The sequence below is a fragment of the Molossus molossus genome, unplaced genomic scaffold, assembly GCF_014108415.1.
Source record: "Molossus molossus isolate mMolMol1 unplaced genomic scaffold, mMolMol1.p scaffold_m16_p_17, whole genome shotgun sequence".
Lineage (NCBI taxonomy): Eukaryota > Metazoa > Chordata > Mammalia > Chiroptera > Molossidae > Molossus > Molossus molossus.
Genome location: NW_023425352.1, coordinates 12,500,792 through 12,528,365, shown reverse-complemented (window position 1 = coordinate 12,528,365; position 27,574 = coordinate 12,500,792). Strand labels below are relative to the sequence as shown.

At 50.0% G+C, this 27,574-nt stretch overlaps 1 protein-coding gene across 15 annotated transcripts in view; it reads right to left on the bottom strand.

Annotated features, from left to right (window-relative positions):
- ABLIM1 (actin binding LIM protein 1) overlaps positions 1-27,574 on the bottom strand; it is a 265,955-nt gene that overhangs the window by 74,476 nt on the left and 163,905 nt on the right. For all 15 annotated transcript variants that reach the window (XM_036265699.1, XM_036265688.1, XM_036265689.1 and 12 more), the window contains exons 5-6: positions 17,364-17,490; positions 15,968-16,061 (exon numbers count right to left, since the gene is read on the bottom strand). In XM_036265699.1, coding sequence (XP_036121592.1) covers positions 15,968-16,061; positions 17,364-17,490 — 221 coding nt within the window. The remainder of the gene's footprint in view (positions 1-15,967; positions 16,062-17,363; positions 17,491-27,574) is intronic.

The following is a 27,574-nucleotide window of genomic DNA, read 5'->3' as shown; positions in this document are numbered from 1 at the left end:
ATCCATCTACCCATCCACCCAGCCATCCATCCATCCACCCACCACCCATCCATCTACCTACCATCCATCCATCTACCCATCCATCTACCCACCATCCATCCATCCATCCATCCACCCACCACCCATCCATCTACCCATCCATCCACCCACCATCCAGCCATCCATCCATCCACCCACCACCCATCCATCTACCCACCCACCCACCATCTATCCATCCACCCACCATCCATCCATCTACCCACCCATCCACCCACCATCCATCCATCCATCCACCCACCATCCATCTACCCATCCACCCACCATCCCATACATCCATCCATCTACCCACCCACTTACTGTCCATCCATCCACCCACCCGGCCATCCACTCACTGAGGTAATGTTTTCGGTGCTGGGGATATGGCAGCACCTGTCATAAAGCTGACACTCCAGTAACAGACAATATGCATGTGTACAAACAGGTGAGTTTCAGAGAGGGGGACGTGCAGTGAGGAAAATAAAATAGGGCCACAACACAGAAGAAGACCTGGGGGTTGGGTGAGTGTGTAGCTTCCGTGAGGGGGATGGGGAGGCCTCTCTAGGAATCACAGGCAGGTTGGATACTGAGAACACAGAGACCCAGGGGCAGAACGTTCCAGGCAGAGGAACAGTGAGTGCAAAGGCCCTGAGCTGGAAAGGGTGACGGCTGCGGGCCAGAGGGGCTGGAGTGAGTGACGGGGAGAGATGCAGGTGACCAGGCGAGGGCGGGCGGGGAGTGTGGGGCGTGGCTGGAGCCTGACCTCAGAGGGCTGTGTAGCCGAGACAAAGTTTCTCAACAGGTTTTTTACAGTACGGAGGTTTAAAGTCAAAACAAAAAAACCCAGTCAAGCACATTTTTTTTTTCTTATGCTTTAAAAAACACAAAGGGAGACTGAAAAACTACCCCCCACCCCAGTCACTAGGCCCTAAACTTTGTTCTGCCAGAACCAACACCTTCTTTAATCTGCTGCCAGAACCAGATACACTTTGCATCTCAAACAAGCTGCTGAAACAAAGCCGCAAGCCGGGCTTCAACTCTGTCAGGGGATGTTCTAAACTTGGCAACACACATTTCTCTGGCTTTTCAAGTATGTTTGTTTGGACAAGGTATACGGACATAAGCACGGATGCGAGGAGCCAGCTGCGGAGAACCGAGACAAACTAACGAACTTATTATTTAGCAGTAAGGAAAGATAAAAGCAGTCTCCAGTGTAAGCAGATATGTCTGATTCATCTCATGTTTATAAGCAAAAAAGACCTCGATGTGACCCAGCAATGCCGAGGAGGACTCAGACACGTACTTGCCAACCACAGTCTGGGCTTGCTGAACAAGAAAAGCAGTATCGTTTGTCCCCTCCTTTATCAGGGACCCTGGCCCCCAGGGCCACACCTTAAGCAGAGACTCATTTTAGCTCATGGAGACTCACATCAGGGGCTCTGCTTGGAAAAGGGAGTGTGGTCAATCTGTGACCTTCAGCATTCAGATTCTCTGGCTTCTTTCTCTCTCCTTCCAGGGCTTAGTCCAGGAAAGTTCCCATTTAAAGCGGTCCCCTCACCTGGTTCGGGGACCATGGCCTCTTGGGGCTGCACCATTCCCATCTCCCAGCAGGACACTCCAGTCCGCGGAGACGTCGTGCGGAGTAGGCACGGTTCGTTTCTATTCTGCGCTCTGACAGTTCCTTCCGGTGACTGGGTAGTTCTCTTACAAACAAAGAGGTCGGGAATGCTTTGCCTTGGGTCAGTTCCTCGGGCTGGGACGGCTCCATCGGGCTTTGGGGTGTGGGGCTTGGAGTAACTGGGATTTTAGTTTCTGGGCCTCATGAAGAAAAATGTACAAAGTTCTTCCTCTCCAAATACTCCGAACCACGGCCCCACTTTCCCGCATCCTTAAAGATCCCTCTGCTCGTCCTTCGGGCATTAAAAGCTGTTTGGAAGAAAGGATTTCTGCTTTTGGAAGAAAAAAAAAATACGCAGAACAAACTATGTGGGCAGGACACAGGTTGCAGACATGTTACTCCTTGCAGACCAAACTCCTAAGTGGTCTTTCTCTGGGAATCACTGACGTTCTTTTTTTTTTTTTATCCTCACCCGAGGATATTTTTCCATTTTTTGTACAGATAGAGTGGGAGGGAGAGAGAGGAAGGAGAGAGAGAGAGAAACATCGACGTGAAGGGACACATCGAGTGGCTGCCACCCGCACGACCAACCAGGGCCGGGGACAAACTGTAACCGAAGTACATGCCCTTAGCGGGAACCGAACCCGGGTCTCTCCAGACCGCAGGCTGACGCTCTAACCGCTGAGCCAAACTGGCCAGGGCATCACTGACGTTCTTTTGTTTAGTTATTAACTACGGAGCAACCAATATGGGCGGATGCGGTACCACACCCTGGGAATAAAATAATCTAAAATATTAGCCTTCTCCACACTCACGGGTCTCAGGGATACTGAATGAGGGGGTGAATTTTAATGATACGAAAATGCGTCTAAGCATGATGGATGATATGTTGGTACCTCCAGCAGAGGCAAAAGAAAGGATTGCTTCCCCAAAGCAGAAAACATAACTCTTTGATACCACCACAGGCCAGTTCAATCCTGTCACTAAGAATGACCTCCAACCAGCAGAGGCGGTTCCCGAAATGTTCGGCCAACGCCAAGTGCCACCTCCGGTCCCAACTGGGCTCTAGGAGAACCCCCTAGCGTGGCCTGTCTCATCCTAACGGTCATGGCGCTCAGCACAACGTACCATGATCTTGGAGAAACACCAGGAAAATGTAACCTAGATGACATGTTTGTAAACAAAAACTATTTTATGAGATCGTATACTTAGGAAATTTAAAGTGGTAATTGGCGCAGGGGGCCACCAAGAGAAGTCAGGTGGAACTGAGCAACACGGCTGTTCCAGATGTTTTGCAGCAGTATTTCTTTGCTACAACTTCACTCGCTTTGCAATCTGTTAACCTTTGAGAGCCAAGAAGCAGGAGCACATACCAGAGGTGTAAGGAAAAGCTGTAAGTGAAAAAAAAATCCCAGCCATTGACTTTATTGTTGTCTGTGAACTGGGAAAAGGCTGTGACTCTTCTATTTCATTGACAAAATGAGACCCAATCCCTAGAATATCAGGAAGCTGGAGACACACGGGTACAGAGGGGGAAAGGAAGAAAAACAGAAAAGCACTCAGCTGCCGGTTTCAGAGGGAAGAAAACAAACAGGTGTGCCCAGACTTATTCAAAGCCCACATATCAAAAAACCTATATTTACAGACTTGATAAGTTATGGGTAATTATTTGCTTTATAAAATGGGCTGTTATGTGAGATCGCTTTTTAAAGAATAGTACCTTTCTGGGATGTACTTAAGATAGGACTCAACGTAGAGAAAGAAGTGTGATTACAACCGAGGTACCCTATCAAATCAGGCCCCCCAGGGGCCACGAAGGCAGAGGCCAGAACGTATATTCAGAACAGTGCTGACCTCCTGCTCCCTGCCCAGCCCGCAACTGCAAACAAAAATACGAACCTATATGGTCAAGGCAAAATATCTGTCCCTCCCTTCAGGTCCAGCCTCCCCCTCCCAGGCCTGTCTTCCTCCCCAATAGCTGGAGGCCTTGGTAGTGGTTTTTTTTACAGTAGTGGTTCTCATCCTGGTTGGGGAGGTGATTTTGCCTCACCAGGAACATTTGGCAAGGTGTGGAGACATTTTTGGTTGTCACAACTGGGGAGGGAGTGCTACTGTCCTCTAGTGGGTGGAGGTCACGGATGCACAGGACAGTCCCCCGCAAAAAACACCCCATCCAAGATGTCAAGCACGTCAAGGCTGAAAAACCCTGGCCTAGAGGAGGCAAAATCATGATCGTCCCTCTACGGAGTTGGGGGCACAAGTACTGAGTATTTGGGACTTTCCCGTCCTTTTAAGTGAGCTATTATTTAGTTGGAGGGGAAAACCTGCAGACCTCTGTTGTCATGATCAGCTAAATAAGCTACTGGTGCCAGGGTTAATTAGAGTCACTGACACACGAGGATGCCTGAAAACATTTGGTTACAACATGCATTCAAAGTGCTAAAAAGAACCACTTGGCAAGGCCATGCATTTCTCTTAAAAAGCCTTCTCGAAAGTAATTTATACCAATGAGCCGTGGCCAATTCACCTCTTCTGTAAGTACATCTTGACTCAACAAGCCTTTTGATCCATTATAGAATGGCAACAATTATATTTTAATGAGTTATTTTCACTTACTTGTCAGAACCTGTTGGGACAATCTAAATACTTCACATCCTCTTAACATTCCTCAGGAGCCGGCCTCAAAGAAAACAGGCTCAATCAAACCCCCGGCCCCGTCGGCCCCAGTTACAGGGCTGATGAAGAGCCCATGGCGACCACCCTCCTGCTGGGTTTTGGTTAGACACACTTCTTTTTCTAAACTTTCCCACATCATAAATCTATTTCTTTCACAATTAAGATGATTGTCCTTGTCTCATTCTTTCTTTAGTGCTAGCATAGCACACTTTAAGCTTTTTTTTCTAAAACAATAAACTTTGCAGCCTGGTTTGATTAATCACTCAGTTTGTAGAAAAAAAATAACTAGTTTTATTTTAAAGGCAAGGATCTCTAGATTTCTCATTTCCTGCCCAAAGATGGTAAAGGAAGCAACGATGAGCCCCTTTCAACCCTTGGCTGTAAAATATGAATAACACCCAAACGTTTTGCTTCCTCATTTTCATTCATGGGAACTTCTTTAAAAAAAAAAAAAAATCCCACACATTTATAGTAACAGATAAATCTACTCAATTTCTCATGCCACTTTTAGCACCAAATCCCCTAAGAAAGTCCTTTCATTTCAAATAGAAATTCCACTGAGATCCACAGACAAAACAAAACAAATATTGAAACCACATTCTCCTTCCCATCTTGGGGCTGGCAGCCTGCACACACACACACACACACACTGTTGCAAAGGTCTCTACACTCTCTCAGCCAAACCACAGCCTTTCCAAGCTCTTCACTCTAGTCCGGTATCAATGAAAAAGGCTCCACCGTTCACTTCTATATTGTAAGAAAAACATAAAGTTTAAGTAAAATGTATTTCAGGCCAACGCAAGTGGCTTCTGTCGCCGGCATCCTGCAGACCACATCTGGAGGACCTCGGGGTCTCCAAAGTCGCCAAGGAAGCCAGGAATTTCACATGCTCCCTGCAAAGCAAAGGCGCCCCCTGCAATGCCTGCTTTACCTGATGCCAGGGCTCCTTCCTTCTGTTCTTTGGCCGTGCTGAGCAGGGAACTTCTTAGGGTTTCAAACTCAGAACACGGCCCGGCCGACTGGGGCTCCCTGCCCGCCTGGGTTACAGGGTCGGCTCCTCTCTGCCTCTCTGCAGACACACCAGGAAACTGCAGAGAGGGGCAGCTGCTCTCCCGCCTCCCTCCCTCCCTCTACTTACTAACTAGTGAAACACACCAGCAACCCCTGCGGGCTAGTCCATGTTGCCAAAACGGAGGGGGGTAGGTTTCCGGCTGTAAACGCAGGTGGGGAAAGTACCATTTCTTCACCATCACTCGCAGTTGTTGGCATCCTAACTCTGACAGTAATTGTCCCCAAGGCAGAGGCTTGAATCGAAACCAGAGTCTTCTGCTAAAGTTTCTTTTTTGGACTAGAGATGATGGAAAGGTGTACAGCTGAGCACAGCTATCAGCCCGCCGGCGGCCTTCTCGGAGTCACCGCCCGGGAGGCACAGGTCACAGCCCTTTCGGTCAGTGTAACAAAACGGAGGCAACCTGATTTGCAGTCGCTGTTCAGAATTTTCCTATTCATACTTTCTGACCCCAGAAAGACTGCGTATCAAGCTTCCACGATTCATATCACTGGTATAGTTTGTATTGTGCTCTTTTATTACCGCGAGAAAAAAGAAAAGGTATTAGATACCTACATTCCAGACACTTTGCAAACATTACCTCATTGTCAACAAAACCATCTCGCAGAAATCCCAGATGAAACAGCGACCAGAGGCCAAGTCACAGGCTCTTCATACACGGGGGTGGAGAGACGGAGCGAGCACCGTCTACTGTGACAGCACAGAACCTTCTCTCCACACCTTTCTGAGGGCTAGGGCGGCATTCGGCCACAACTGCTGCAAATTTAACAAGACTGAGCTGTTTCAGGGAAATTTTTCCATGGAGATTATTTGCCCATAAAGATCAGCTAACCAAAAGACCCTGTGTGCATGTGTAATCTTTCTAAATTGGTTTCGAAGAAATCCCAAACATTGCTGAAGAAATGTAAGGTTTTGAACAACACAGCTTTGCTTCTAAAATGAAGAGGAAGCTGCCGAATTGCACATTCAAATACTTACAGGGGGAAGCTCAATTTCGAGTGCGTTTTTTTCCCGGGGAGTCAGAAGCCTCCATGCACACGCCTTTGCCACACACTTGCAGGGCCAGTTCCTCCAAGTGTAACCTGTAGGCTCGCCCAGTGTCCCGCCCAGTGTCCCGCCCAGCACCGGAATCACCAGAGCAGGGTGGCAGGTTAAAGGCCGATTCCCAGGCCCCGGCCCGGACCCCCGCCTCCAGATCTCTGGGTGAGGCCTGGGAACCCATACTTTAAACAAGCTGTCCAGGTGATGCTCATGCGCAGGGGTTCGGGCCCTCAGCCTTGCACTGTGAAGCCCAGGCAGCTAGGGACTGTACCTTTCACCTCTGTGATCCCAGAGCCTCACTGCCCGTTTGGGACATTGGTCGGCAGGCACATGCCCAGTGAAGGGGTCCCTCCCTACAGAGGAAAAGGGGGAAGTCAGAAGGGCTCCCGGTCTCATGGCTGGAACCGAGCTCCCTGCTCCCCAGATTCCATCCTCCTCCTCTCTCTGATATCTGGAGCATCGGTTCCTCCTTCAGATATTATTTATTTAACCATCTCTATGACTTCAGGATGAGGAGAAAGAAGATGGTTCATGTGCAACTTGACCAAGCAAATTCCCAAATCTGTGAGATTCTCAATAAAAAATAGCCCTCAATCACCGCCACGTCTCAGAGACCTGGCTGCTGGGCCCGCCCTTGGTCGGTGCTGGTGAGAGGCCTTTCCAGTCCTTTGGACTCTGTCCGTTTGTATGGGCGTGATTTGGGGAGAGAAAGGGAAGAACAAAGACTCAAAGGATGGGCACCGGTTTCTGTGTGAGGTAATGGAGATGTCCTAAACTGGGGGTGTGACGGTGGCGTTACTACTCTGTAAATTCACTGAAGACCATCGGACCGCACACCTAACCTGGGTGGACTGTCATGTCAGGTATGCAGTCAGAGGTGTCACTAATCAGAGGGGTAGCTGGTTGCAGTCTGGGCCAAGGGGCTCAGTGCTGTATCCAGAAGCTGATAGGGGAGTTTTGCAGTCTGAAGAAGCTAAGAGACCTCTCCTCTTCACCGTAACTACGAACGGGCCATCCGGCACACGTGCTGCGCATCACACAGAACTAAACAGAACAGCACGGCTCCTCCGGGAGCTCACACCGCACAGATCACACAGGTGAACACGACGAGGTGGGCACTAACAGAAGGCATGGGGCATTTACGTCCCACCTGAGTGCAAGGAATCGGTATTTAGTAGGTGGTGAGAATTTATGCCCAAAGAGTATGTAGAATCTTCAATAATTCTGGCTCGAGACCATGGTAAAAACAGTCAGACGTGAACACATCTTTATGTAGCAGCTGCAAGGTGGTAAAAACGAACAGGACACTCCTGCTGAAACAATGGTAGACTGAATTCATGGGCATAAATGCATGTGCCCGTCTCAAGGTACGGATTTCAGCAGTTCAGGTTTCAAACCAAAGCATCAGCATGACTGCGACATGGCTGTTCACGTGTGCACCTGCAATAATCACGCATAACTGCGCTGGAGAGAGCAGAGAGCTCACAGGGGTGAGGCTGACCCCTTTGCTCAGATGGGACGTTCAGAACACTGGGCTTTTACAAAATAGATTTCTTCATTTATAAATGGAAAGAAAAATTTCTTGCTGCCCAGATACTCAATGATCTCATTGAGGCCTTTAAGAGATAAGTGTTACCCACATTTCACAGAGAAGGGCGCTGAGGCTCAGAGGGTCTAGGTAACCTGCTAACCATTACTCAGCTCCAAGGGTAGGTTCTGGAATCAAGTCCTGGTGCTTCTGGCTGCATCATTTTTCCCTACTAACCACTTTCCTCTCCCTCCCCCCTCACCGAAGGCTACTTGAAGCTCCCAAATTCCAGATCTGTCTCCGAGATGCCCGCAGCCTTGCGTTTTGCTGCAGGGATGTGAGAATAGTGGATAGACAGTTTCCATTTGTCAGTCCACTCGACAGTGTCCCTGTGAGGTTGACATCGCTGCGCCGGTTCATTTCCGCCTCCTGGATGGGCACCAGCCCTAACCATCACTCCTCCTGCCGAACTGGCCAACTCCACACGGGCCCATCTGCTGGACTGGCACAGCATCCCTCCAAGGTGGGGCGCCGCGGGGCCCAGGAAGCCAGCACACTCGGGTGGAGGACGAGAGCAGGAGCCCGTTCCTCACGGGCCCGGCAGCACTGCGGCCTGTGGGCAAGGGGCCCCCGCGCTCCTGTTTCCCTGGGGGCACTGGTCACCTCCTCACCTGGAGGAAGCTGTGCCAGAACCGAAGGTGTCCTGGGGACCTGTGGATGGTGCCATTTCTCAGCGTGTCCCTGACCCTGAATGCTCACTGGGAGAAGCTAAGTAGAGGAGAAAACTAGGACAGCACTGAGCGGAGGTGGCCAGAGACCGCCTCCTCTGTGCAGATCCCAGGAACCCAGAAGCCAGAGACGACTGCTTGGGACCCAGAGGGCTGTCCTAGTGCCCGCCGAGGCAGACAGTACCGGAGAAAGGCGGGTTCGGAGCCATCAGTCTCTGTCCCCACCTACCACGGGCCGGGTGGGCAGATCCTCGTGGATGGCAAGTTTCCAACAGGGACAAACTTTCAGGTGGAGCCTGGGTCCAGGTGAGGCCACAAAAGCCAGTTAATCTTACAAAAATTAAACTAAAACAATGCTAGTTTGTCACGGAAAATGTATATGTTTCCATTTCTGAAATTTACAACCTGGCTGCTTACACACATGCTTTGAAATGGAAAACAGCACATTAAAAGCAGGCAACGAAACCAAACAGTAAAGTCAATCCCATGTTTAAGATCAAAGACGCAAACAAGGCAGGAAAAAAGCGAGCTAAGACGTCAACAGCGGCAGCAAATGGAGATACATTTCCCATGTTCACCCGCCTGTAACTACCCACCCCTCAAGCTCCAAAGTCAACTTCTTTCCTCATAATTCACAAGAATCTCTTTTACACCTGGGGCATTGACTGTGCGTGTCCCTTATCCGACTCACTCGGACGTGGGCCCCCCATTACCTTGTGCGCACTGAGATATACTGCTAAAGATTAAACTCTTCATCTGCTTCGCCAAGAAATCATAAATATCATCTTGGAATTCACTGAAGGGCACCTCTGTAGAGCAGGTGAGGTGCCTTGGAATCGACCACACAGAAGAAGTAATGTAATCATTTCTTTTAGGTTTGCAGTGGGGAAAGGAAGATGCGGAGAGCCAGGAATGGGAGCAGGTAGGGGACAATGGGAAGGAAAAGGATTTGTATTCTGGGTCCATAAGCAAGCAGACACATGAGCCCTTCTGAGCCCCAGGATGGGCTGGGCCCTGGAGAGCACAAAGGACAACCTGAGGGGTCATCACGTCTGTGCCCAGAACAGTGGCCAGACCAGGAGACACATCTGTTCACTGCTCGTGGTGGTAACTTGTCCAGGCAGGCTGTCTCTCTGCTGCTGGGTCCTACTTATTTCTCTCGTTCAACACCACCACCGAGAGTCACCCTCGGAAGGAAGGTGCCACACCACCTCTAGGGACTCATGAGCCCTGGGTGGGGTCCCTGGAACTCCACAGGGGTTGTAGTTTGAGACTTGCGCCCGCTGTAACTTTTAGAAATACATTCCTTATCTATCTGAGAACAAGTCCTCAATCTTACGTTTTCTTCAGTGGCTCCCAGTGTTGGGCCACCAGAGTGTGCTCACTACTACTTGCTGATTTCTCTGGAAGAGTCACTAGGTTCAGTTGTCACCCCGCCCCCCATACACACACACTTCTCCAGCAATAAGCTAAACTCTCTGAAGTTAAGAACACTGAAAAGTAAAACATCTATTTAATCAAAATACAAATTCTTTTCAAAATATCATTTCTGGAGAAGGAAGCCCTTCCATTTGGGCTGGCAGGAAATGGGGTGATTTAAAAAAAATAAATATTGAATCTTTACTGCCTGCGAACACAGTCTTCTGTTACCCTGGCAACCCACTCATCATTAATGCAGGAGAAAGTGCATAACATTGGGTGAATCAGATCGATTTTCCCCAAATCATTTATCGTGTCCATGTGCTCATACCCTACTGGGCCAGTTCCCCATCCGTTCGTGATGGAGGGGACAGAATATTAGCACCAGGTTATTCTTCACGAAGAAGATGTGGCCACCAACATATCATAAACCATATATTGAATTTAAACTTGAGTTTGCTTTCCTGCACGGGGAAGATTTCATAGCAATCAAGTCGCACTCTGTGATCAAGGGCACAGTTCTGTGCGATGGTGACCAGGGACCACGTCATAAAATAAATTCAAAGCCCATGAAGGGAAAGCACCTGGCATCCGATCTGACTTGACTTGCCACTCTTGTCCTTGATCCTTTCTTGTAACTAATCAGTGAAACCGTCAGAGACGGGAAGGAAGGAGGGGAGAGCCGAGAGGCCGTGCCCGCCTTTTCTCCGAATCCTGAAGCCGAGGAGGCAGCGACTAGTATTCGCGTTTTAAAGGTGCAGGAACTGAGGATCACAGGACCGTGACTATCACCTTGTATACTCTGCACACCTAGACATGTGTATACTGATATATGTAAATTGAGATAGAATCCATATACCATAAAATTCGCCCATTTCAAGCACACAATTCAATGGTTTTTAGTTTATTCCCAGAGTTGTGCAACCATCACCCCACTAGCTAATTTCATAACATTTTTATCACATCCAGAGAGAAACTCATACCCACTGTCATTTCCCTCTGAGCCCCTGGAAACCGCTCATCTCCTTTCCGTCTTACGGATCTGCCTATTCTAGACATTTCGTATAATTGGAATCATACGATGTGTGGCCTTTTGTGACCAGCTTCTTTCCCTTAACATAGCATTTCCAGGGTTAGTCCATGTGGTAGCATGCACCAGTAATTCATTCCTTTTTATGGCTGAATAATATTCCACTGTGTGGGTAGACCATATCTTGCTTAACTTATTTGTAGAATGAGGCCACTTCTATGGTGTATTGTTAAGCTATAGCTTTATGTTAGGAGAGGTGACTGATACCCCGATATTGGTCCTGCTTCACAGGGACTTCTTGACTACTCATCGAGCTCTGCAGAGTCCTAGACTACAGCTCTGCAGAGAAGGTGTGCTCCCTAACCTGAGCCAGCATCATCCAGCCCCAGTATTCTCCGGGGACCAAGCCAGGTGCCTCTGTGAAGCCCAGAGCTGATCACAGGAGACAAGGCAGCATGAGGCACAGCCCCATGGAAACACCACAGATTCCACCCGCACGGTCACTGGTCCAAAGTAAACCAAAGCAGCAAATGTGTACCATCCTGAAGACATGTCCGACAGGGCCATTTTTAGGTAGGCTTTCTCTATGTCACCAGGCATGGGGAAGTCTAGTCCTTCAGCAAGTCACTATGGGAGGCAAATTAATGACTTGTTTTCTGTGAGGAGTACTGCCAAGTGGATCACGGAGCAGTGTGTGAGTGCAACTGAGTGTGTTTCCCTTTCTGAGGATGGAGAGACCCGACTTCTCATTGTGGGTCTATTACTAACTGGCGCTCAGTAGCCTCATCTGTGTGGGGTGGGCAGTAACTACCTGTTGTGAGGATTACATGTTTGTGAGAATATTCGCAAACATTAAATATATGTAAGAGCACAGTGAGGATGAGGAGATGCAATTGGCTTTCTTCATGGACGAGGGTGACTCTTCTTGCTTTGCGTGTATGTGATACACACAAGCCGAGGGAGGACTTGTCACCAGCCCATCTTTTGCAAATTACATCTTTGGTGGTGACAGAAGAGTTATGTCATACAAGTGCCACGGGGTAACCCATGTGTTTTCTCATTACATGAAACAGGCTTAGCCCCGAACCACACCTGGGCTCTCTGCTTAGGGGTATTTCAATGTAACATGCTTAAAATACCTACAGCAAATGGAAGACAGGGAACAAGGACCTCTGATTTACAGCATAAGTTGGTTTCACGGGAACATCATAAGCCATTGTCCTTGGGCTTTAGGAAAAAAGCAGTTTAAGTCAAAAAGTAAAACAAAGCCACCTTCAGAGAATCAAGGAACAGGATTTGGCTGGATCATGGTGTGATTCTATTTCCTACTCTGCAAGAGTTCAGCAGGAGGGGTCTCAAGAGAGTCTAAATCCTGCCCTTCCCTCCACTGCTTCTAAGTGAACAGATAAAGACAGGACGGCTGTCCCAGGGGGTGTGAATGGACAGGCATTAACTGGGCTGGAGGACTGGCCACGCTACACTGGAGGGCCTCTCTCCTGCTCTGTGCGAGACACAAGCTGTTACTGACATCACTACCCATTCCTCCCGGGCCAGCACACGTGGCAGAGTCAACACCGCGCCACCTAAAGACAGGAAGATGGATTTCCTGGGTGTGGCGACTTGAGGAAGAAGGGAAAGGGAAAGCCTATGAGACCTGAGCAAGAAAAGCGGAGCCCTCCCTTCCTCTCTGGGCAAGAATACAGACAGTCCAACTTCCCTTTGTCTCCGAGAAGAGCTCACCCGGGAAGGCAGATGCCTGCTCAGGGAGGCGCCACCTGCAGAGAGAGCTGAGCTCCCTGGGGAGCCTGCAGATGAGAACATTTGTCTAGAAGGGATCCACAGAGAGCTGAGTAAACACAGAGCCCGGTGGGAGGCGGGGTGCGAATTGTGCAAGAGACCAGAGAGACCAAGCGAAGCCGCCCTTGGCCCACGATGGAGGGATAGGATGTGGGACGGGCCCTTTCCTTCACCCTCGAGATTTCTGTTTCCATTCAACATTGACTTTTTTTTTCCCTTGTGCTGCCTTCATTTTGGAACTGTTTTGTTGCTGCCTTCTTTCTTCACGAGGTCGGCAGGTAGCAACCTCTACCCGGGGAAGGAAGTTTCCTGGAGTCAGAGGTCTCCCAGGACCATCCACCAGAGACTGAAGGGAACTCACATCAAAGGGATGCTCTCTGGGGCCTGTTGACACCTGCAACCTGACCTGCGCCTGAAGTCCCAGGAGCTCCTGCTGAAGCCGAAGGTGCGGGGGTGGGGTGGGGGGGGGACTGCAGAGGTAGAGGTAGAGACAGGCTTGCAGCAAACGAAGTTGCTTCTGGACCTCTTGATTAGGAGGCGGGTCGTAAACAGCCTCAGAACACCCCTGAATTGATAACTTAATTAGCATAAGCTTTGAAAAGTGTGCCATTTACAGTGCGATCTCTCTAAAAAGAGAATCATGTTGCAGAAAACAAAACTGAAAGCAAGCTCGCGCCAGATAACCCTTCAGCGTGAGCACACGCTGTGTGCTGAGCGTTAGCGCCAGTTTCCGGGAAGTCTCGCAGGGAACTGGCGGCCCTGAGCCCTGAGATCCTCTGACACAGGAGGATTGCGGAACCTCGACCCTTACAGCCAGAGAGGCTTGGAAGAGTCAAGTCTTGGGTTTACCCACAGATTTTTAATACTTGTATTTAAGGAAAAACTGAGGCTCAAAGAAGTTGAGAGAGCTGCCCAAGGTCACACAGCTGTGAGCTCCAGAGCCAAGAGTACTCTCTGCTCCCCATCACCTGGGGCCCTTTTCATCAAAAGACATGAAGGCTCTTGTCCCCACCCCTTCAAGCTGATGGGATGGGTAGGGTTTGTGACACTGGGGTTGTTCCCACCTGGCTGCTGTAAACAGAACTGCCCTGAGCATGTGTACGTGTATTTGAGTACTCTTATCCATGCTTTTTTGTGAATTTTTTTTTATTTAAAAAAAACACTTTTTTTGTTTGTTTTTTTCCTTTATTGATTTTAGAGAGAGAGGAAGTGAGAGGGAGAGAGAGCTAGAACGATCGATGAGAGAGAACATCGATTGGCCACCTCCTGCATGCCCCCCACTGGGGATCAGGCCCACAAGCTGGGCATGTGCCCTGACCAGGAATTGAACCGGCGACCTCCTGGTGCAGGGGTTGATGCTCAACCACTGAGCCACACCGGCCGGACCCCGTCCATTCTTTATACAACAATCTGATCCAATCACGACGCCCAGCTACAGTCACTGCAGTGACTTCCCACTGCTCTTAGGACAAAGCCCAAAGTCCTGAGCATGACTTCTGAGGTGCTGGCACTCTGGCCCCACCCCACTCCTCGGCACGCCTGCCCAGCTGACTTGTTCCCTGTGTGCTGTGCTTGTCTTCAACCTCCGAGCCTCGGCAGAGGCTGCCCCCTCTTCCTGGAACACCCTCCGCTGGGTGAGAGGCGGCCGTGCTGACTGCACGTGTCTCCCAAGCCCGTGGGCTGCACTAGCCCAGCAGAGCCGCGCTGGCCCTCGGTCTCACCAACGGGCATCACAGAGCTCGTGTGGGATGAGGAAGGCCACCCGGACTGGCTGTGAAATCCCACCGAACCTGCCCAGAGACACCTTGGGGGCCTCCTGGATGTACTTCCTGTGTCTCTGAAACCGACCCTGCTGGGAAGTGTGAGTGTGGTTATGTGAACTCAGTGTCCTGGTGTCTAAGAGACGTGACAAGCTGCAGGGCCAGTCGCCTTCCCAGCTGCTGGCGTCCGGACTCCCTCTGCTCAGCACACATTCTCCACCCTGAGGTGTGGGAGGTTGTGGGCAATCGTTACTTTTCCATCGCAGCTGGTTAACCGCCCAGGGAGGGGACTCTCTGAACTCCGGCCCAGTGACCCCGCAGCCGGCCTCTAGCTCCAGGGGCGCTGGCTCAGCCCAGGGGCAGAGGCTGGGGGGGCCCCTGTGAGAACAGCAAGTTCACTGCGTGAGCCTCGTGCCTGAACCGGACAGGCTCCGCCCAGCGGTCGAGGGTGTGCTGGGTCACACGGGATGTGGACTTCTCAGGGCGGGGAAGTCCGCGCCGCCTCCTTTCATCCACCCTTTCTTTCTTTCTTTTTTTTGTTAATCCTCACCCGAGGGTGTTTTTCCACTGATTTTTAGATAGAGTGGAAGGGGAGGAGGGAAAGAGAGAGAGAGAGAAACATCGATGTGAGAGAGAGACATCGATTAGGTTGCCTCCCTCATGACTCCGACCAGGGCCGGGGATCAAACCTGCAACCCAGGTACATGATCTTTACTGAGAATCGAATCCAGCACCTTTCGGTCTACGGGCTGACACTCTAACCGCTGAGCCAAGCCGGCCAGGGTCACTCTTTCTTTTTTTAGCTTCAGTTCTGACCCTTGCTCCCTGAGTGTGTACACACTCATGTACGCACGTGTACATGCAAGAGCACACGTTGTGCACATTCCCCCGTGTACATGCATATGTACATGTCCACACCTGCACATGCACACATGTACTTGCGCACACAACGCGCGCGCGCGCGCACACACACACACACACACACACAGACGTGTGGCTCTACCATGCTCTTCTTTCCCTCTTTTCTGACCTCTAACGATAAACATCGTCTGCTGCGGCCCTCCTTCCACACAGTTCCTAACAGCCCTGCATCACTGTTCCGTCCCTCCAGGTCCTCCGTTTTTCCCACGACCACAGGAGGTTCCGTGGACGCGCCGTGAGGACAGCGCCCCCGGCAGCTCTCCGAGAGACACGTCCCCCACCCTGCCTTCTCCCCGAGGCGAGGACGACACGCACACAGATCGCGCGGGTCCGACGGCCTCCGAGGAAAGCCGTCCGTCACTTACCTCCAGGACTTTGCCGGTGATAAACTGGTGACAGGCTTCACATTTCACCCCGAAGAGCCCCTGGTAGTCCTGTTCGCAGTAAGGAGCGCCGTCCCTGCAAGGGAAAGAACGTCGGCCCAGGCAGGCCCGGGCGGGGTCTGCTTCCCTGTGCCCTGTCCACACAGTGGCGTGTTTCTCCCCCCGGCGCCCCCGCGGCTGGAGGTCTGGTCCAGACACGAGCAAACCCACGGAACCAGATGGTCCAGAGACCGTGGTGCAGCCCCCGAGCCACACAGAAACACAGATACCGAGTCTTCCTCCGCACCAGACCTCTGAGCCTGGCGTCGCTCGCTCTCCGGGCCAGTGGCTTCAGGCGTGGCTCCGTGCTCCTCTTTCCCAGGAGACCCTCCTGCTGCCTTCCCGCCCTCGGCCCCCCACGTCCCTGTGCTCACACCAGGGCCCCCGCCTTCGGAGACCGAGGGGCCAGGGCCTCCCATCCAGCCTCCTTCATTAGTGCAGCGCACGGTACAGATCCCCGGCCCCGGCCGTCGGCCACGTTACAAAGCGCCGCTCCAGACAGCCCAGCCTGTGACCTGCGGCTGCACAGCTCGGTGGGGGTCAGCGCTGAGCATCCTCTCCCTCTGGCTGCGCGCCGCTCACCTGTGGGGTCCTCCCGGGGTACTGCTTCCCCCCAGACAGAATTCCATTTTGGGAAGGTGGGGCCCAAACAACGTTTTGTTTGTTTGGCTATATTCTTAAGTGAAATTCATTTCATTTCTCTGAATAGCTGGTACATTTGTCTGGTTGGAGGACATTTCGTAAAGTGTGATGAAGGTGTATATATAGAGGACGTGTCCCTCATTGCCGCGGCCCCTGCCACCCCCCCCCCCCCCCGCTCATCCTTTCTCCCTCAGTGCAAAAGGTGACCTCTGTAAGGATTCCTCCGGGCTCCGTAAACACACAACAAACAAGAAAACGCACTTCACCTGCTCTAGCGATTACCCACCCAGCCGCTGACTCCAAAGCACACCCGTTCCCTGGTGAGCTGTTCTGCCGTTGGGCCTCATGGGCTCAGTGCCTAGACCCTGTGTTTTTTTTGGTGAAGGTGGAGGTTGGGGGGCGGGATCTACAAATATGTTAAAGACCTGGAAGGAAGACAAAGTTTGCTAGTGCCAAATTGGGGGGGGGGGGGGAGAATTAGTGAAGGTAAAATTACTGAATGCTTCATTAGTTACAACATATTACATCAACTTTGTTAATTATTAAATTAGGCAATAATTAACATCTCATTACATGTATAGTAGGCAAACTATGGCAAATGCAGAAGAGTAAAATTCCTTGCATGAGCTTTCTAGCCAAAAGCGCCTACGGATTGTGGGGTATGCGGGTCTTTCATTGTGTCCGAGGGGTCACTTACTTGCTGATGTACTCGCCGGTGAGGACCTTCCCGCAGGACTTGCATTTGAAGCAGCCCAAGTGCCACTGCTTCTCCAGCGCCAGCAGCGCCTGCCCGTTCTTGATCTCTCTCCCGCAGCCTGCACAGTCTGCAAACAAGCAGCAGCCAGCAGTTACCCCACATTTGTTGCGCTCAATTCCAGCCCTCGGGCCTGCTCTGGACCCCTGTGTGCCCCACCACACTCTCGATCAGTATTTACTTAAACACCATCTCATGCTGCGCCCTCTCCCTGCCCGAGGTCTCCCCACGCAGCACGGAACCTCAGGAACCACCGTGGATCGGGGGGACGGATGTCCTCCATCCGTTTATTTCCTTGCAGGTTATTTCACCCCCCTGAGCTCCAGCTGGCCTGGAGAATATTTAATTACGGTGTCTTGGCCGTGACTTTCGGAAAGCTCCCTGAGGACACATGCGAGCACCTCAGGCTGGATGCCCCGCCCAGCGCGCTACCCGATTCCTGAGATGCTGCTCATGAGGCTCATTTCTGTAAACAGGACTGTCCTGCCTTATCAACCCAAGCCAGATCTCCCAAGATCTGTCCTCATCAATTACATGGCTCTTAATTCCTCAGCTGTAAATTCTCCTCGGCAGACTCCTGTGAAGCAGATAAAGGAGAAGGTGTCTCTTCGTGGTAAAGAGTGTGGGCCCTGGAATGAGCTGGTTCTGGGCCCAGATCAATGCCTGGTAGTCACGTGATCCGAGCCAGCTCCCATGTGGAAGCCGGGATGCTGTGGGTGCTTTTCTCCAGCCTCCGAGGAGGAGTCAACAAAGTAATGGATTTGGCACAGTGGTTGGCATGTAGGAAGTGGCTCTATAAACATCTGCTCTTATTATAATTCCCAGTATTGTTCTGATCATTAAATCATTTTCAGGAAAGTTGAGTCTTTAAAAGATCCCAGAAGAACGTGAATTGGTGCAGCCTTTTTAGAAGCAACTTAAACATCTATAAACATTTAAAACCAATGTACCCGAGAAAGTAAAAGAAAGCAGTCAGCAGGCTGGCCACGATGTCCCCACGTGGTCATAAAGAGCACTCACAGACTAAAGCGATGTCCAGACACAGCACACAGATGGTTAAACACCCTCCTCTGACCAAAGCCACGATGGCTGCTCACTTACTAACGACACTGGACACCCACTTCAATGCTCTCCTGGAAAACGCAAGATGCCCCATCACTGACCCTGCTTCTTGACAACGCCCAACCCAGAACGGCTCCCGCTCCCTGGAACCCGCCCTAAAATTACCCAGCACAAGCCCAAATCTTATAAAAGTTCCTCCAATTCCTCTGGCTGTCTCCCTTGCTGTAGTTTCAGTAAACCTGACTTCTTTCTTTCTTTCTTTCTTTCTTTCTTTCTTTCTTTCTTTCTTTCTTTCTTTCTTTCTTTCTTTCTTTCTTTCTTTCTTTCTTTTTTACTACAGATGTTTCTTCTGATCTCTGGTCAGTGGGTATCAACATGCCTTTAGACCCAGCAATTTCAGGTCTAAGATTCCATTCTACAAATTTGCAAAAGTGTGTGTGTGTGTGTGTGTGTTCCCTGTAAGCACAAAACCAAAGACATACAGACATTAACAGGGGACCAGGAAATTAATTACAATGTAGTCAATAATGGAATACGATGTGCTGTTAAAAATAATGAGGTAGATTTGTTTGTGGGCATGGAAAGATGTCCAAAATGGAAAACAAGCTGTAGAACAGTACGCATAGCATACGCTCATTAACAAAAAAATTTAAACAATTTAAAAAAGGTGAGGGCTGGGTGTGTATGTGTTTGCACACACGCTTGTATATGAGGAGTACATTTCTTTTAAAAAAAAAAAGAACTCTTAAGACACTTCCCTCTGTGAAGGACTTTACTTTTTACATCACAACCTCTGTTAATTTTCTTTTTCTGCCATGAGAATGTAAAAAAATTTCAGTACATACATTTTTATAGTTAAAAACATACCTCCTATATGTTTAAATATTTCAGATTGGAATTTCTTTATGTATAGCTCATTATAAGCTGAGTGTGTATCATGTGGTCACAAAGAATTACATATTGTTTTAAATGCCAAAAATCTTACAAAGGGGAGGAGGGGCTCACCTTTAGTAGTTTACTATAAAGATAAAAACGGAAAACCATAATATGTGTTCATAAATACACTTTTCAAGGGTTAGGAACATAGTATGTACCTAAAATGAATTGATAGTTTTTAATCCAAGCCAAACTCAATTTTTTCCTTCGTTCCTCTGATTAGAGCATGCCCACTAGGTGGCAGTAAAGATTTAAAATAATAACAAAGACCCTGGATAAAAAATTTTAAGGTAGAAAATAAACTTTAGAGATGGCTTTTCAATCCCACAGCCAAAGACAGTTGGGCGCGGAGCGGTCGGCACAGCTGTTCGAGGTCCCCTGCTGCACAGAGGGAGGTCTGGGAGCGGGAACACGTGGATGGTCAGCACGTGGGCTGTGGAATCAGGAAGAGCTGGACACGAACTCGGGTCAGTTTCCGTCTGAAACTTCGTCTGTGAAATGCGGACCTACTTCCTAGACTGCTCTAAGAGGAAAGACCCTCAGAGCTCTTGGCACAGGCTGCCGGTCAGTGTGGCTCCCCTTTCCCTGGGAAGGGCAGAGCTGAGCTAAAACCAGCTTTCTTGCCGCTCAGCCCTGCTCTCTTTACAAGCACGTGCATGCCCGGGTTTCCCAGAGCTCTGACGGCGACCTCTCCGTCCAGTCTGCTCCGAGGGCTCCCGATGACCCCGGCACCGTGGGAGGGCTTTCCAGACATGGTACCGTTGATTCTCACAGTCATTTAGTCAAATGGCCTGGCCGTCTGGAAGCTTCTGCCTCACGGGTCCTTCACGCCCTGCGTGTCCCACGGAGGGCAGACGCTCTGCAACTGATTCTGATGATGGTTTGCAGAGGAGTCTTCACTGAACGCTGAATGCCTGGAGCCAGCCAGCGGGCGAGGCTGGGCTGGAAAAAGGCTGTGATGAGCCTCTGCCTCCCAAACCCGAAGACATAAATTAGGCAAATCAGCACAGACCTCCTGGGAAGCAGAATACTGGCCAACATCAGCTGATGCCAAGTACTCTGGTGTCTTTCATAACAGCTACCAGTTCATTCCCCTCTGGGTAAAACGGCATCCTCCCGGAAGCCTGCCATGCTGGGGGAAGCGGAAAAAGCCGGGGAGACCGACAGATTCGTGCTGGATTGTTCGCCCCGTCCACGCTCATCCCAGCTAAGCTCCTTTCTACAGAACAACACGTCCTGCTCTCATCTTCGTGCTTTTCAGCTGTTGAGAAAATTGTTTCCACATCACTGCAGCAGCTGCTGGTAAATATAGAACGCTGGTGATCGGCACTGGAATTATTGCCAAAGTCAGGAATAGGTGAGTGCGGGCCCGCGTCAAGGAACTCAAACCCGCCTGCAACTCACCGGTGTTCTGTCAAGGGCAAATAATCACCGAACGTGAGAAAAGAGAAAACCCACAGCCTTAAACCCTTCACTGACAGCCTTTCATTCTCGCCAGCAGCAGCCAAGAGAAAAGCAGGGATTCGGCTGCTCACGGCCAAGGGAAGCCAGCATCCAAGCCCACACCTGGTTCCATATTTACACCACGTTGTTCAAAGGCAATAAACATCCCCGATAGCAGGGATCCTGCCTGTCTCTGATCTCCTCTAACAGGGCTGTTATTTTTTTTTGCACAGGGCCATGGACACCTGGGCTTCAAAAGTATTCACATCGAAGAAAGTGACAAGTGGCCCTCAGAGAGAAATCAGTGTCCCCAAGAAAGATGTCATCGGCTGGGCAGCATTGAAGGTCCTTCAGCCTGAATGCCTATGTTCTCCTTGGGAACCATTTCTGCCTTCCTAGAATTTCCCATTTGGGAAGAGTCGGGGCCAAGGGATGTCTCGAAGCTGCCTCTCTAGAGAAGAGAGCAGAGGATGTGGAGCTACAGACACATGGTTACCAAGTGACCTTCCCAGGCCCGCATGCTTCAGTCCTTCCTGGAACCGTGGATGAAGGTGGAAACCACCATTCAGAGTAGCTACCTGGCTGGGATCAAAGCTCCCAGAATGTGGAATGAGACTTTTCCTAGTGTCCTAGAATCTTTGGCTATGGTCTTAGGGCTGGAGATGGTGATAAGTACTCCACCTTCCAAAGAAGGGTGCTGGGAATAACCCTGCCAGACTTACCAAGGTAGCAGGATCCACCTGATCACTCTCAACTGCTGTTGCCCACCTGCCTAGGAAATCCGAAGAGGTACAGAGGAGAGAGCAGGGGGCTGTCCACACAGCAGCAGTGGGGTGTTCCCTCCCTCTGCTTGAAGGGATCCGAGGACCCGGAGAAGGGGAGGGAGGCCTGCTGCCTCCTCCCTAGGTGTGTACTAAGTGGGGGCGCTCAGGCTCTCGGGCTGCTCAGGGATCCCAGAGAAGCTCGGTGTTAGATCCTTGGGACAAATGAACAGGAATGTTCCGGGGCGTGGACACATTTCTGGACAGAAAGTCTGGAGCCTGCTGAATCTGAAGATCTGAAGGCAGGAGGCTGCCGGAGCCCTCTTGCGGGCGGGCTCAGCGGGAGACAGCGTGGGAGCGGTGAGCTCCCGCTGTTCGCCTCACTGGGGGCGCACGTGCGTCCTGAGGCTGGTACCCACGCCCAGGCACCCCGCATGAACACCTGAGAAAGGCGAGGGGCGGACTTCGTTAGGGAGTGACAATGAGACCAGGAGGGAGCAGGGCCTGAGGCTGAGGAGGGTGCAGGGATTTGCTACAACAGGGTAGGCAGAGGAAGTCAAAACACACACCCCTAAAAACGTGTCCAGCCAGTGTTAGCGCAAAGAGAAGACTGCCGATGCTAGCGCTACCTCTTTTCCCTTCCCCCTCGGACCCCCGCCCCTGGCCTGGACCCCAGAGGGCCACAGGCAGGATAGGAAGGGGGAAAGAAGAGGCTGTGCCCCCTTCTCGTTGCAGGACTCAGCTTGGGTTGGGCTGAGCTGGGGAAGAGCGCAAAGCTGAACCAGACGAGAGAACCAAGTTTTCAACCAGACTGGACTTGAGGAGCTACAAGTACCCAGGAAGCTAGGGGACCCCCCGAAGATGTTGCTACAGGCAAGAAAGGGAGCTCTGCGAGAGGATAAAAGAGTAACAGCAGGAAAAAGTAAGATCCTCCTTTGTTTTGGCCCATTCTCTACATTAATTGTACACAATTCGATGCACTAACTGCCACTAAGGACTTCCGAGGCAGAGAGACCTGGAGTCGATTTCCAGCCCTGACACTGACCCAAGGGGCTGCGGGCCAGCTGGGCGGCCACTGGGCCTCAGTTTCTTCACTTGTAAAATGGGCTGTTGTGAGGAGCGGAGAGAATATGGGTCATCACTGAGTGTCAGGCGCCCAGTAAACACTCGGTATCTGTTGTTTTCACGGTTGTAATAATATCATATATGTTCCTTTTCCTCTTCCCCTTCACAAACACAGTGCCGGCCTCTGGGGAAGGCATTTTGGTTTCTCTGGTTCCATCATCATCATTACATTAACATTATTATTATTGTTGTTATTACTCAGCTCTTAACGTGTGAAAGGTCTTGCCCTGCTGGTGTCTCGGTCCACTTGGGGCTCCTGCTCACCTGGAAGGGCAGTGCTCCCTGGCATCTGAGAGATCACAGAACACCTGAGGGCCAGAGGGACCTGGAGGGCCATCTAATGCCAACGCTGCATCTTACGGTCAGGAGGCTCAGGCCCAGGGTGAGCTCGGGCTTTGCACAGGCCACGGACACACAGCGTGCGGTTACCTGCAGAGTGGGAAGCTCCTGTCCTGCGATGCCACATGGACCAGGCGGCTGCAGCCCGCCGGGCTTCCCTGGTTGAAACCTCTCCCCACGGGTCTGCCCCCCCGCCAGTGCCTCCTCCGCTGTCAGTGGCCGAAACTGCCCCGCTGGAATTTGCACACGAGGCTCCCTTGCGAGTAAGGACTATGTAAGTAGGGAATGTTGTGACAACGGTGTACATCGTCCAAGGGACCAGCGAGGACATTCCTCTTTTAATCGGTACTCGCCGAGATACTGAGATGTGGGAAAATGTCCATAGAGCTTTTGAGTCAATTTAGAGTATGTCCTTCCTTTACTGGACCATTTAAAAAAATTAAGGATAAAAAATATAATCACGTTTCAGTAGTGGGAAATTGCAGAAAATTCAAGCTCTCCTCGAAACCTTTTCATAAATAACAATAAAACAAAAAACAGCTGTCATCAACAAAGATTAGCACATGAGTTCATGGCTACCCACGTGAATGAAAAATAAATAGAAACAAAATCATTTCAGATTCAGATGGTTATTAATAGAAAGTGGACTGAGACTTTGGAGACCCTATAAAATATTCAAGTGGTGTCCTTTTAATAGACTGTTCACTTGGGGCACTTTTTGCCTGGCCAGGACTCAATCTCGGGAGCTTGCAGGGAAGCAGCAAACAAATCTAAGTTCCACAGTTTGGCTAACGTGAGGTCCTGAATTTAATGACATGGTATCTTGTCATTCAACTGTTCCTCCAGGGCATGGACTCCTCATTATCTCGTGTGATAAATGGTGAAGCTAGGAGACTGGGGAACAGCTGCGCCACCCGAGAGAGAGAGAAAGGACACACACAAGAGTGACCTCCACACGGGCCAGACTCTGTTAGGTTAACAAGCTGCCTTAAACACAAGCCTTCAACACATGTCAGATTAGCCTGACACGTGGATTCCTTCGTGGCAATGACTATTTGGACGCACACGGTGGCTGCCCGCTTTCGACAGGACAGATTGTCCTGCTCTGCAGGGTTTCCATTGCTCCCTAGGGTCTGAGTGTTAGTTGCCACCTGTCGTCACGCTTGAACCGACTACATGCACCTATGTTACCAGCGTGGCCTCTGCTGTCGGTCCTTCAACCCATGCATTAAAAAAAAAAAATCTTATGTTATTTTTGTAAGAGTCAGCCTAGAGTTTAAACATCTTTCAGGTAGACAGGATTTGGGTATTTTAAAACCTTTCCTTGACCAAGAAGAGCATATCATTTAGTAGTGATAAGAACGTTGATCTAATAGGCGGGTGTTGTTGGATGTTGACTTTGCTTCATCTTCATGTGGGCTCCTCAATTTTGTCAGGATCCAAACAGGCAGGTCTGAGTTGACAAATGTTAACTGGTCACAGTCCACTTACAAACAAACAAAACTTGCCTGGCTGGTGTGGCTCAGTGGATTGAGCGTCGTCCCATGGACTGAGAGGTCCTGGTTCAATTCCAGGTCAGGGCACATGCCCAGGTTGCAGGCTCGATCCCCAGCAGGGGGCGTGCAGGAGGCAGCTGATGGATGTTTCTCTCTCACATCTATGTTTCTCTCTCTCTCTCAAATATCAACAAAAACATATTAAGAAAAAACAAAAACAAACTTTAAACCAAGTCACTGAAATAAATCCACAGAAATCTTTCTTGGCATATCATGGCCAACACCCAGGTATGGGGTCACCATAAGAAAGGATAGAAAAAAACAACAAAAAAGAAAGAACAGGTAGAGTGCAAAGGAATGCAAAACTGCTGATGTGTTGGGCTGAGCACTTTTCAAGAGTTAGTTTTTAAAAGAACTTCTCTAACTTCTGAAATTCTATGCTGCCATTAGCCAAAAAAGCGATATGACATCGCAAGACATACGGGGGAGGGGGAGGCAGGTCAGAATGTTCATGCAATGTGTTTGCCGCTCTATGGCCAAGGGAGTCTCAGTGCTATAAATAATGCATATCTCCATTTCACTAAAGATGGTCCAGCATTATTTTAAAAGGCTTCTGTGCTGCTGAATATGTAACCTTGAACCAGACTTTCCACAATCACCCACAGCCCTGCTTAGGTCAGTCACTCCCTTTACTGTCTTGATGGTCACAATGGAAACATGGCCAGCCAGGGCAGCCTCTGACCTGCTATTTTAAGGAAGGTTCTTCTTGTCTTTGGAAAACAAACACCGCACAACGAACGTGTTTTCATGGGCCGTAACAGCAACGGATGCCCGGCCCTCAGCAGGACGGCTGGAGGCAGCCCAGCAGCCGCCATCCCCAAGTCCTCTCTAATTCCACAGGTGGCAAAGAATCCTGCCTTTCCTCCCTTTAAAGAGTATATACTTGTAGAATTTCGGTCAAGTGGACATCATGTCTTCTTATGGAATTCCAGTTCCTTTGCTCATCATCTTTATAGATAGAGACCACTTACACATTAAACTTCCAATTCTGATCCCTAAACCAGGGCTCATAGAATTCTATTAGGAGTATTAGGGATTCTCAAGGTCGAGATGCTCTCTCCTTAAGCAGTGTTGGTGTTTCCTCCACCCTCCCCGTCCACATATTCACGAGTAGGATCTGAAGGGAAGTGAAAGGAGCCAGGCTAGTTGCCTTTCCTCTCTTCTTAATTGATTGTGAAGTTATTAAGCAGGAATCCCCATGGCTAATGCTGCTGGGCATGAGGGTGAGCATCAGAGAAATAGGCTTGGTCCCAACCCAAAAGTGTAGAATTGAGAGTCTGAGAAGCTCTGCTAATTAGCTTTGGAGGATGCCTTTGGTTGGCCCACGAACATGTCACAGAACTCAGGATTAAACTCAGCAACTGCTTCTGATGGGCTGGTGGAGGTCTGCGTGGACGAGGGTGACGGGTGTGGGTGCCTTATACACAGTAAGGATGACACGCATTGAGAGTATACATTTATGGAGCAGAACATATACTTTATATAGGACACTGAAAACATCAATATCTGCTTAGAGACAGTATCTACTGCCTTGCAAAAAAAATCTCTTAAGCAGCCTCTCTTCCATTTCCCTGAACAACAAATAAAAATAATAACAGGCCTGCATTTCCTTGAAATGCAGTGGAGAATCTTTGATGGGAAATAAAAAAAAATATGAGCATAAAACATTAAGACTATTTTACCACCTGCTCCAATTTTCAGGTTTAAAGTCCTATCAAAGGAACTCTGCGTGTGTGTTCACATGTGTTTTCAGAACAACGACTAGAAAAGAGGCTAATGTCTGGAACACACCATTCCCCTAATCCGCCCGCTCACAACTTCGAAATTCCCAACTCAGTTTCAAAAGCTCAGCTGGTGGGCAGGCCCAGCGATCACTGCTTTTTGGCTCTTCCCCTACATTTGTCATTGTGGTTGCTCAGCATCATTTCCGACGATGCAAACGTTACAGGGATTGTCCCGAGATGAAAAGTAGGATTCTCCCTTGACTACAGATGCCACCAGGATAGCAAGAGGAAGATGGGAAACTCCAGAACCAAAGCCGAGCACCACCGATCGTGGGATGCTCTCAGAAAGGCTGTGGTCTCATGGCAGCCGCGAGGATACTGATTTTCCACCTGCATGGTGGGCGTTCTTGCCACGGGGCCGCCCTCCGGACCGGGCAAGTGACTGCTCACGTAGCACGTGGCTGGACCACATGTGGGCTTGGGGCAGAATTCTACATTCTGCTTACAATGTAGAATCCAGACATGCCTTGCAAACATAGTCTGATACCTGAGCCACCCCTCAAAGGGCAATTGTCGCACATACTTCTGCAGGAAGACAGAACTAACGCGTCCTAAGCTCAGAGCCTGAGTCCTGGGCATGTTTGATCCACTTCTGGACAGGGTTTGGAACATCTGAGGTCAGACTTCCACCAGTAGGCTGTGTTCAAGTGTCTTCTCCTCCAGCAGTGGAGGAGGAAGAGGGGTATAAAGAGGAAGGAAGAGCGGGAGAGCGAGCAAACAAGGGAGGAAGAAAGACGGGTGCCCCAGATAAAGGCTGCTACCTGCAGTCACCTGGGGCCATTCAGTGGTGCCCACGCCATCGCCCGCCACACTGTGAACACCAGTGGACATGAGCCCGACAGTCTCCTGGGAGGTTCAGAATGTTGGTGGCCACAGCTTCCAAGAGTTGAGATAATCCTGAGCAAACCTCTCTTAAAACATACCAAGACCCAAAACAGAGACTCAAAGAAACACTTGTACAAGCACATTCACAGCAGTGCTATTCACAATAGCCAATGGGGAAATGAGCTCAGTGTTGATTGACAGATAAACGGATAAACAAGTTGTGGTCTATCCCTACAATGGAATATTATTCAGCTGCAAAAAGGAATGGAGTGCTGATAAACACCATAACCTGGATGAACCCGGAAAACATTATGCTAAGTGAA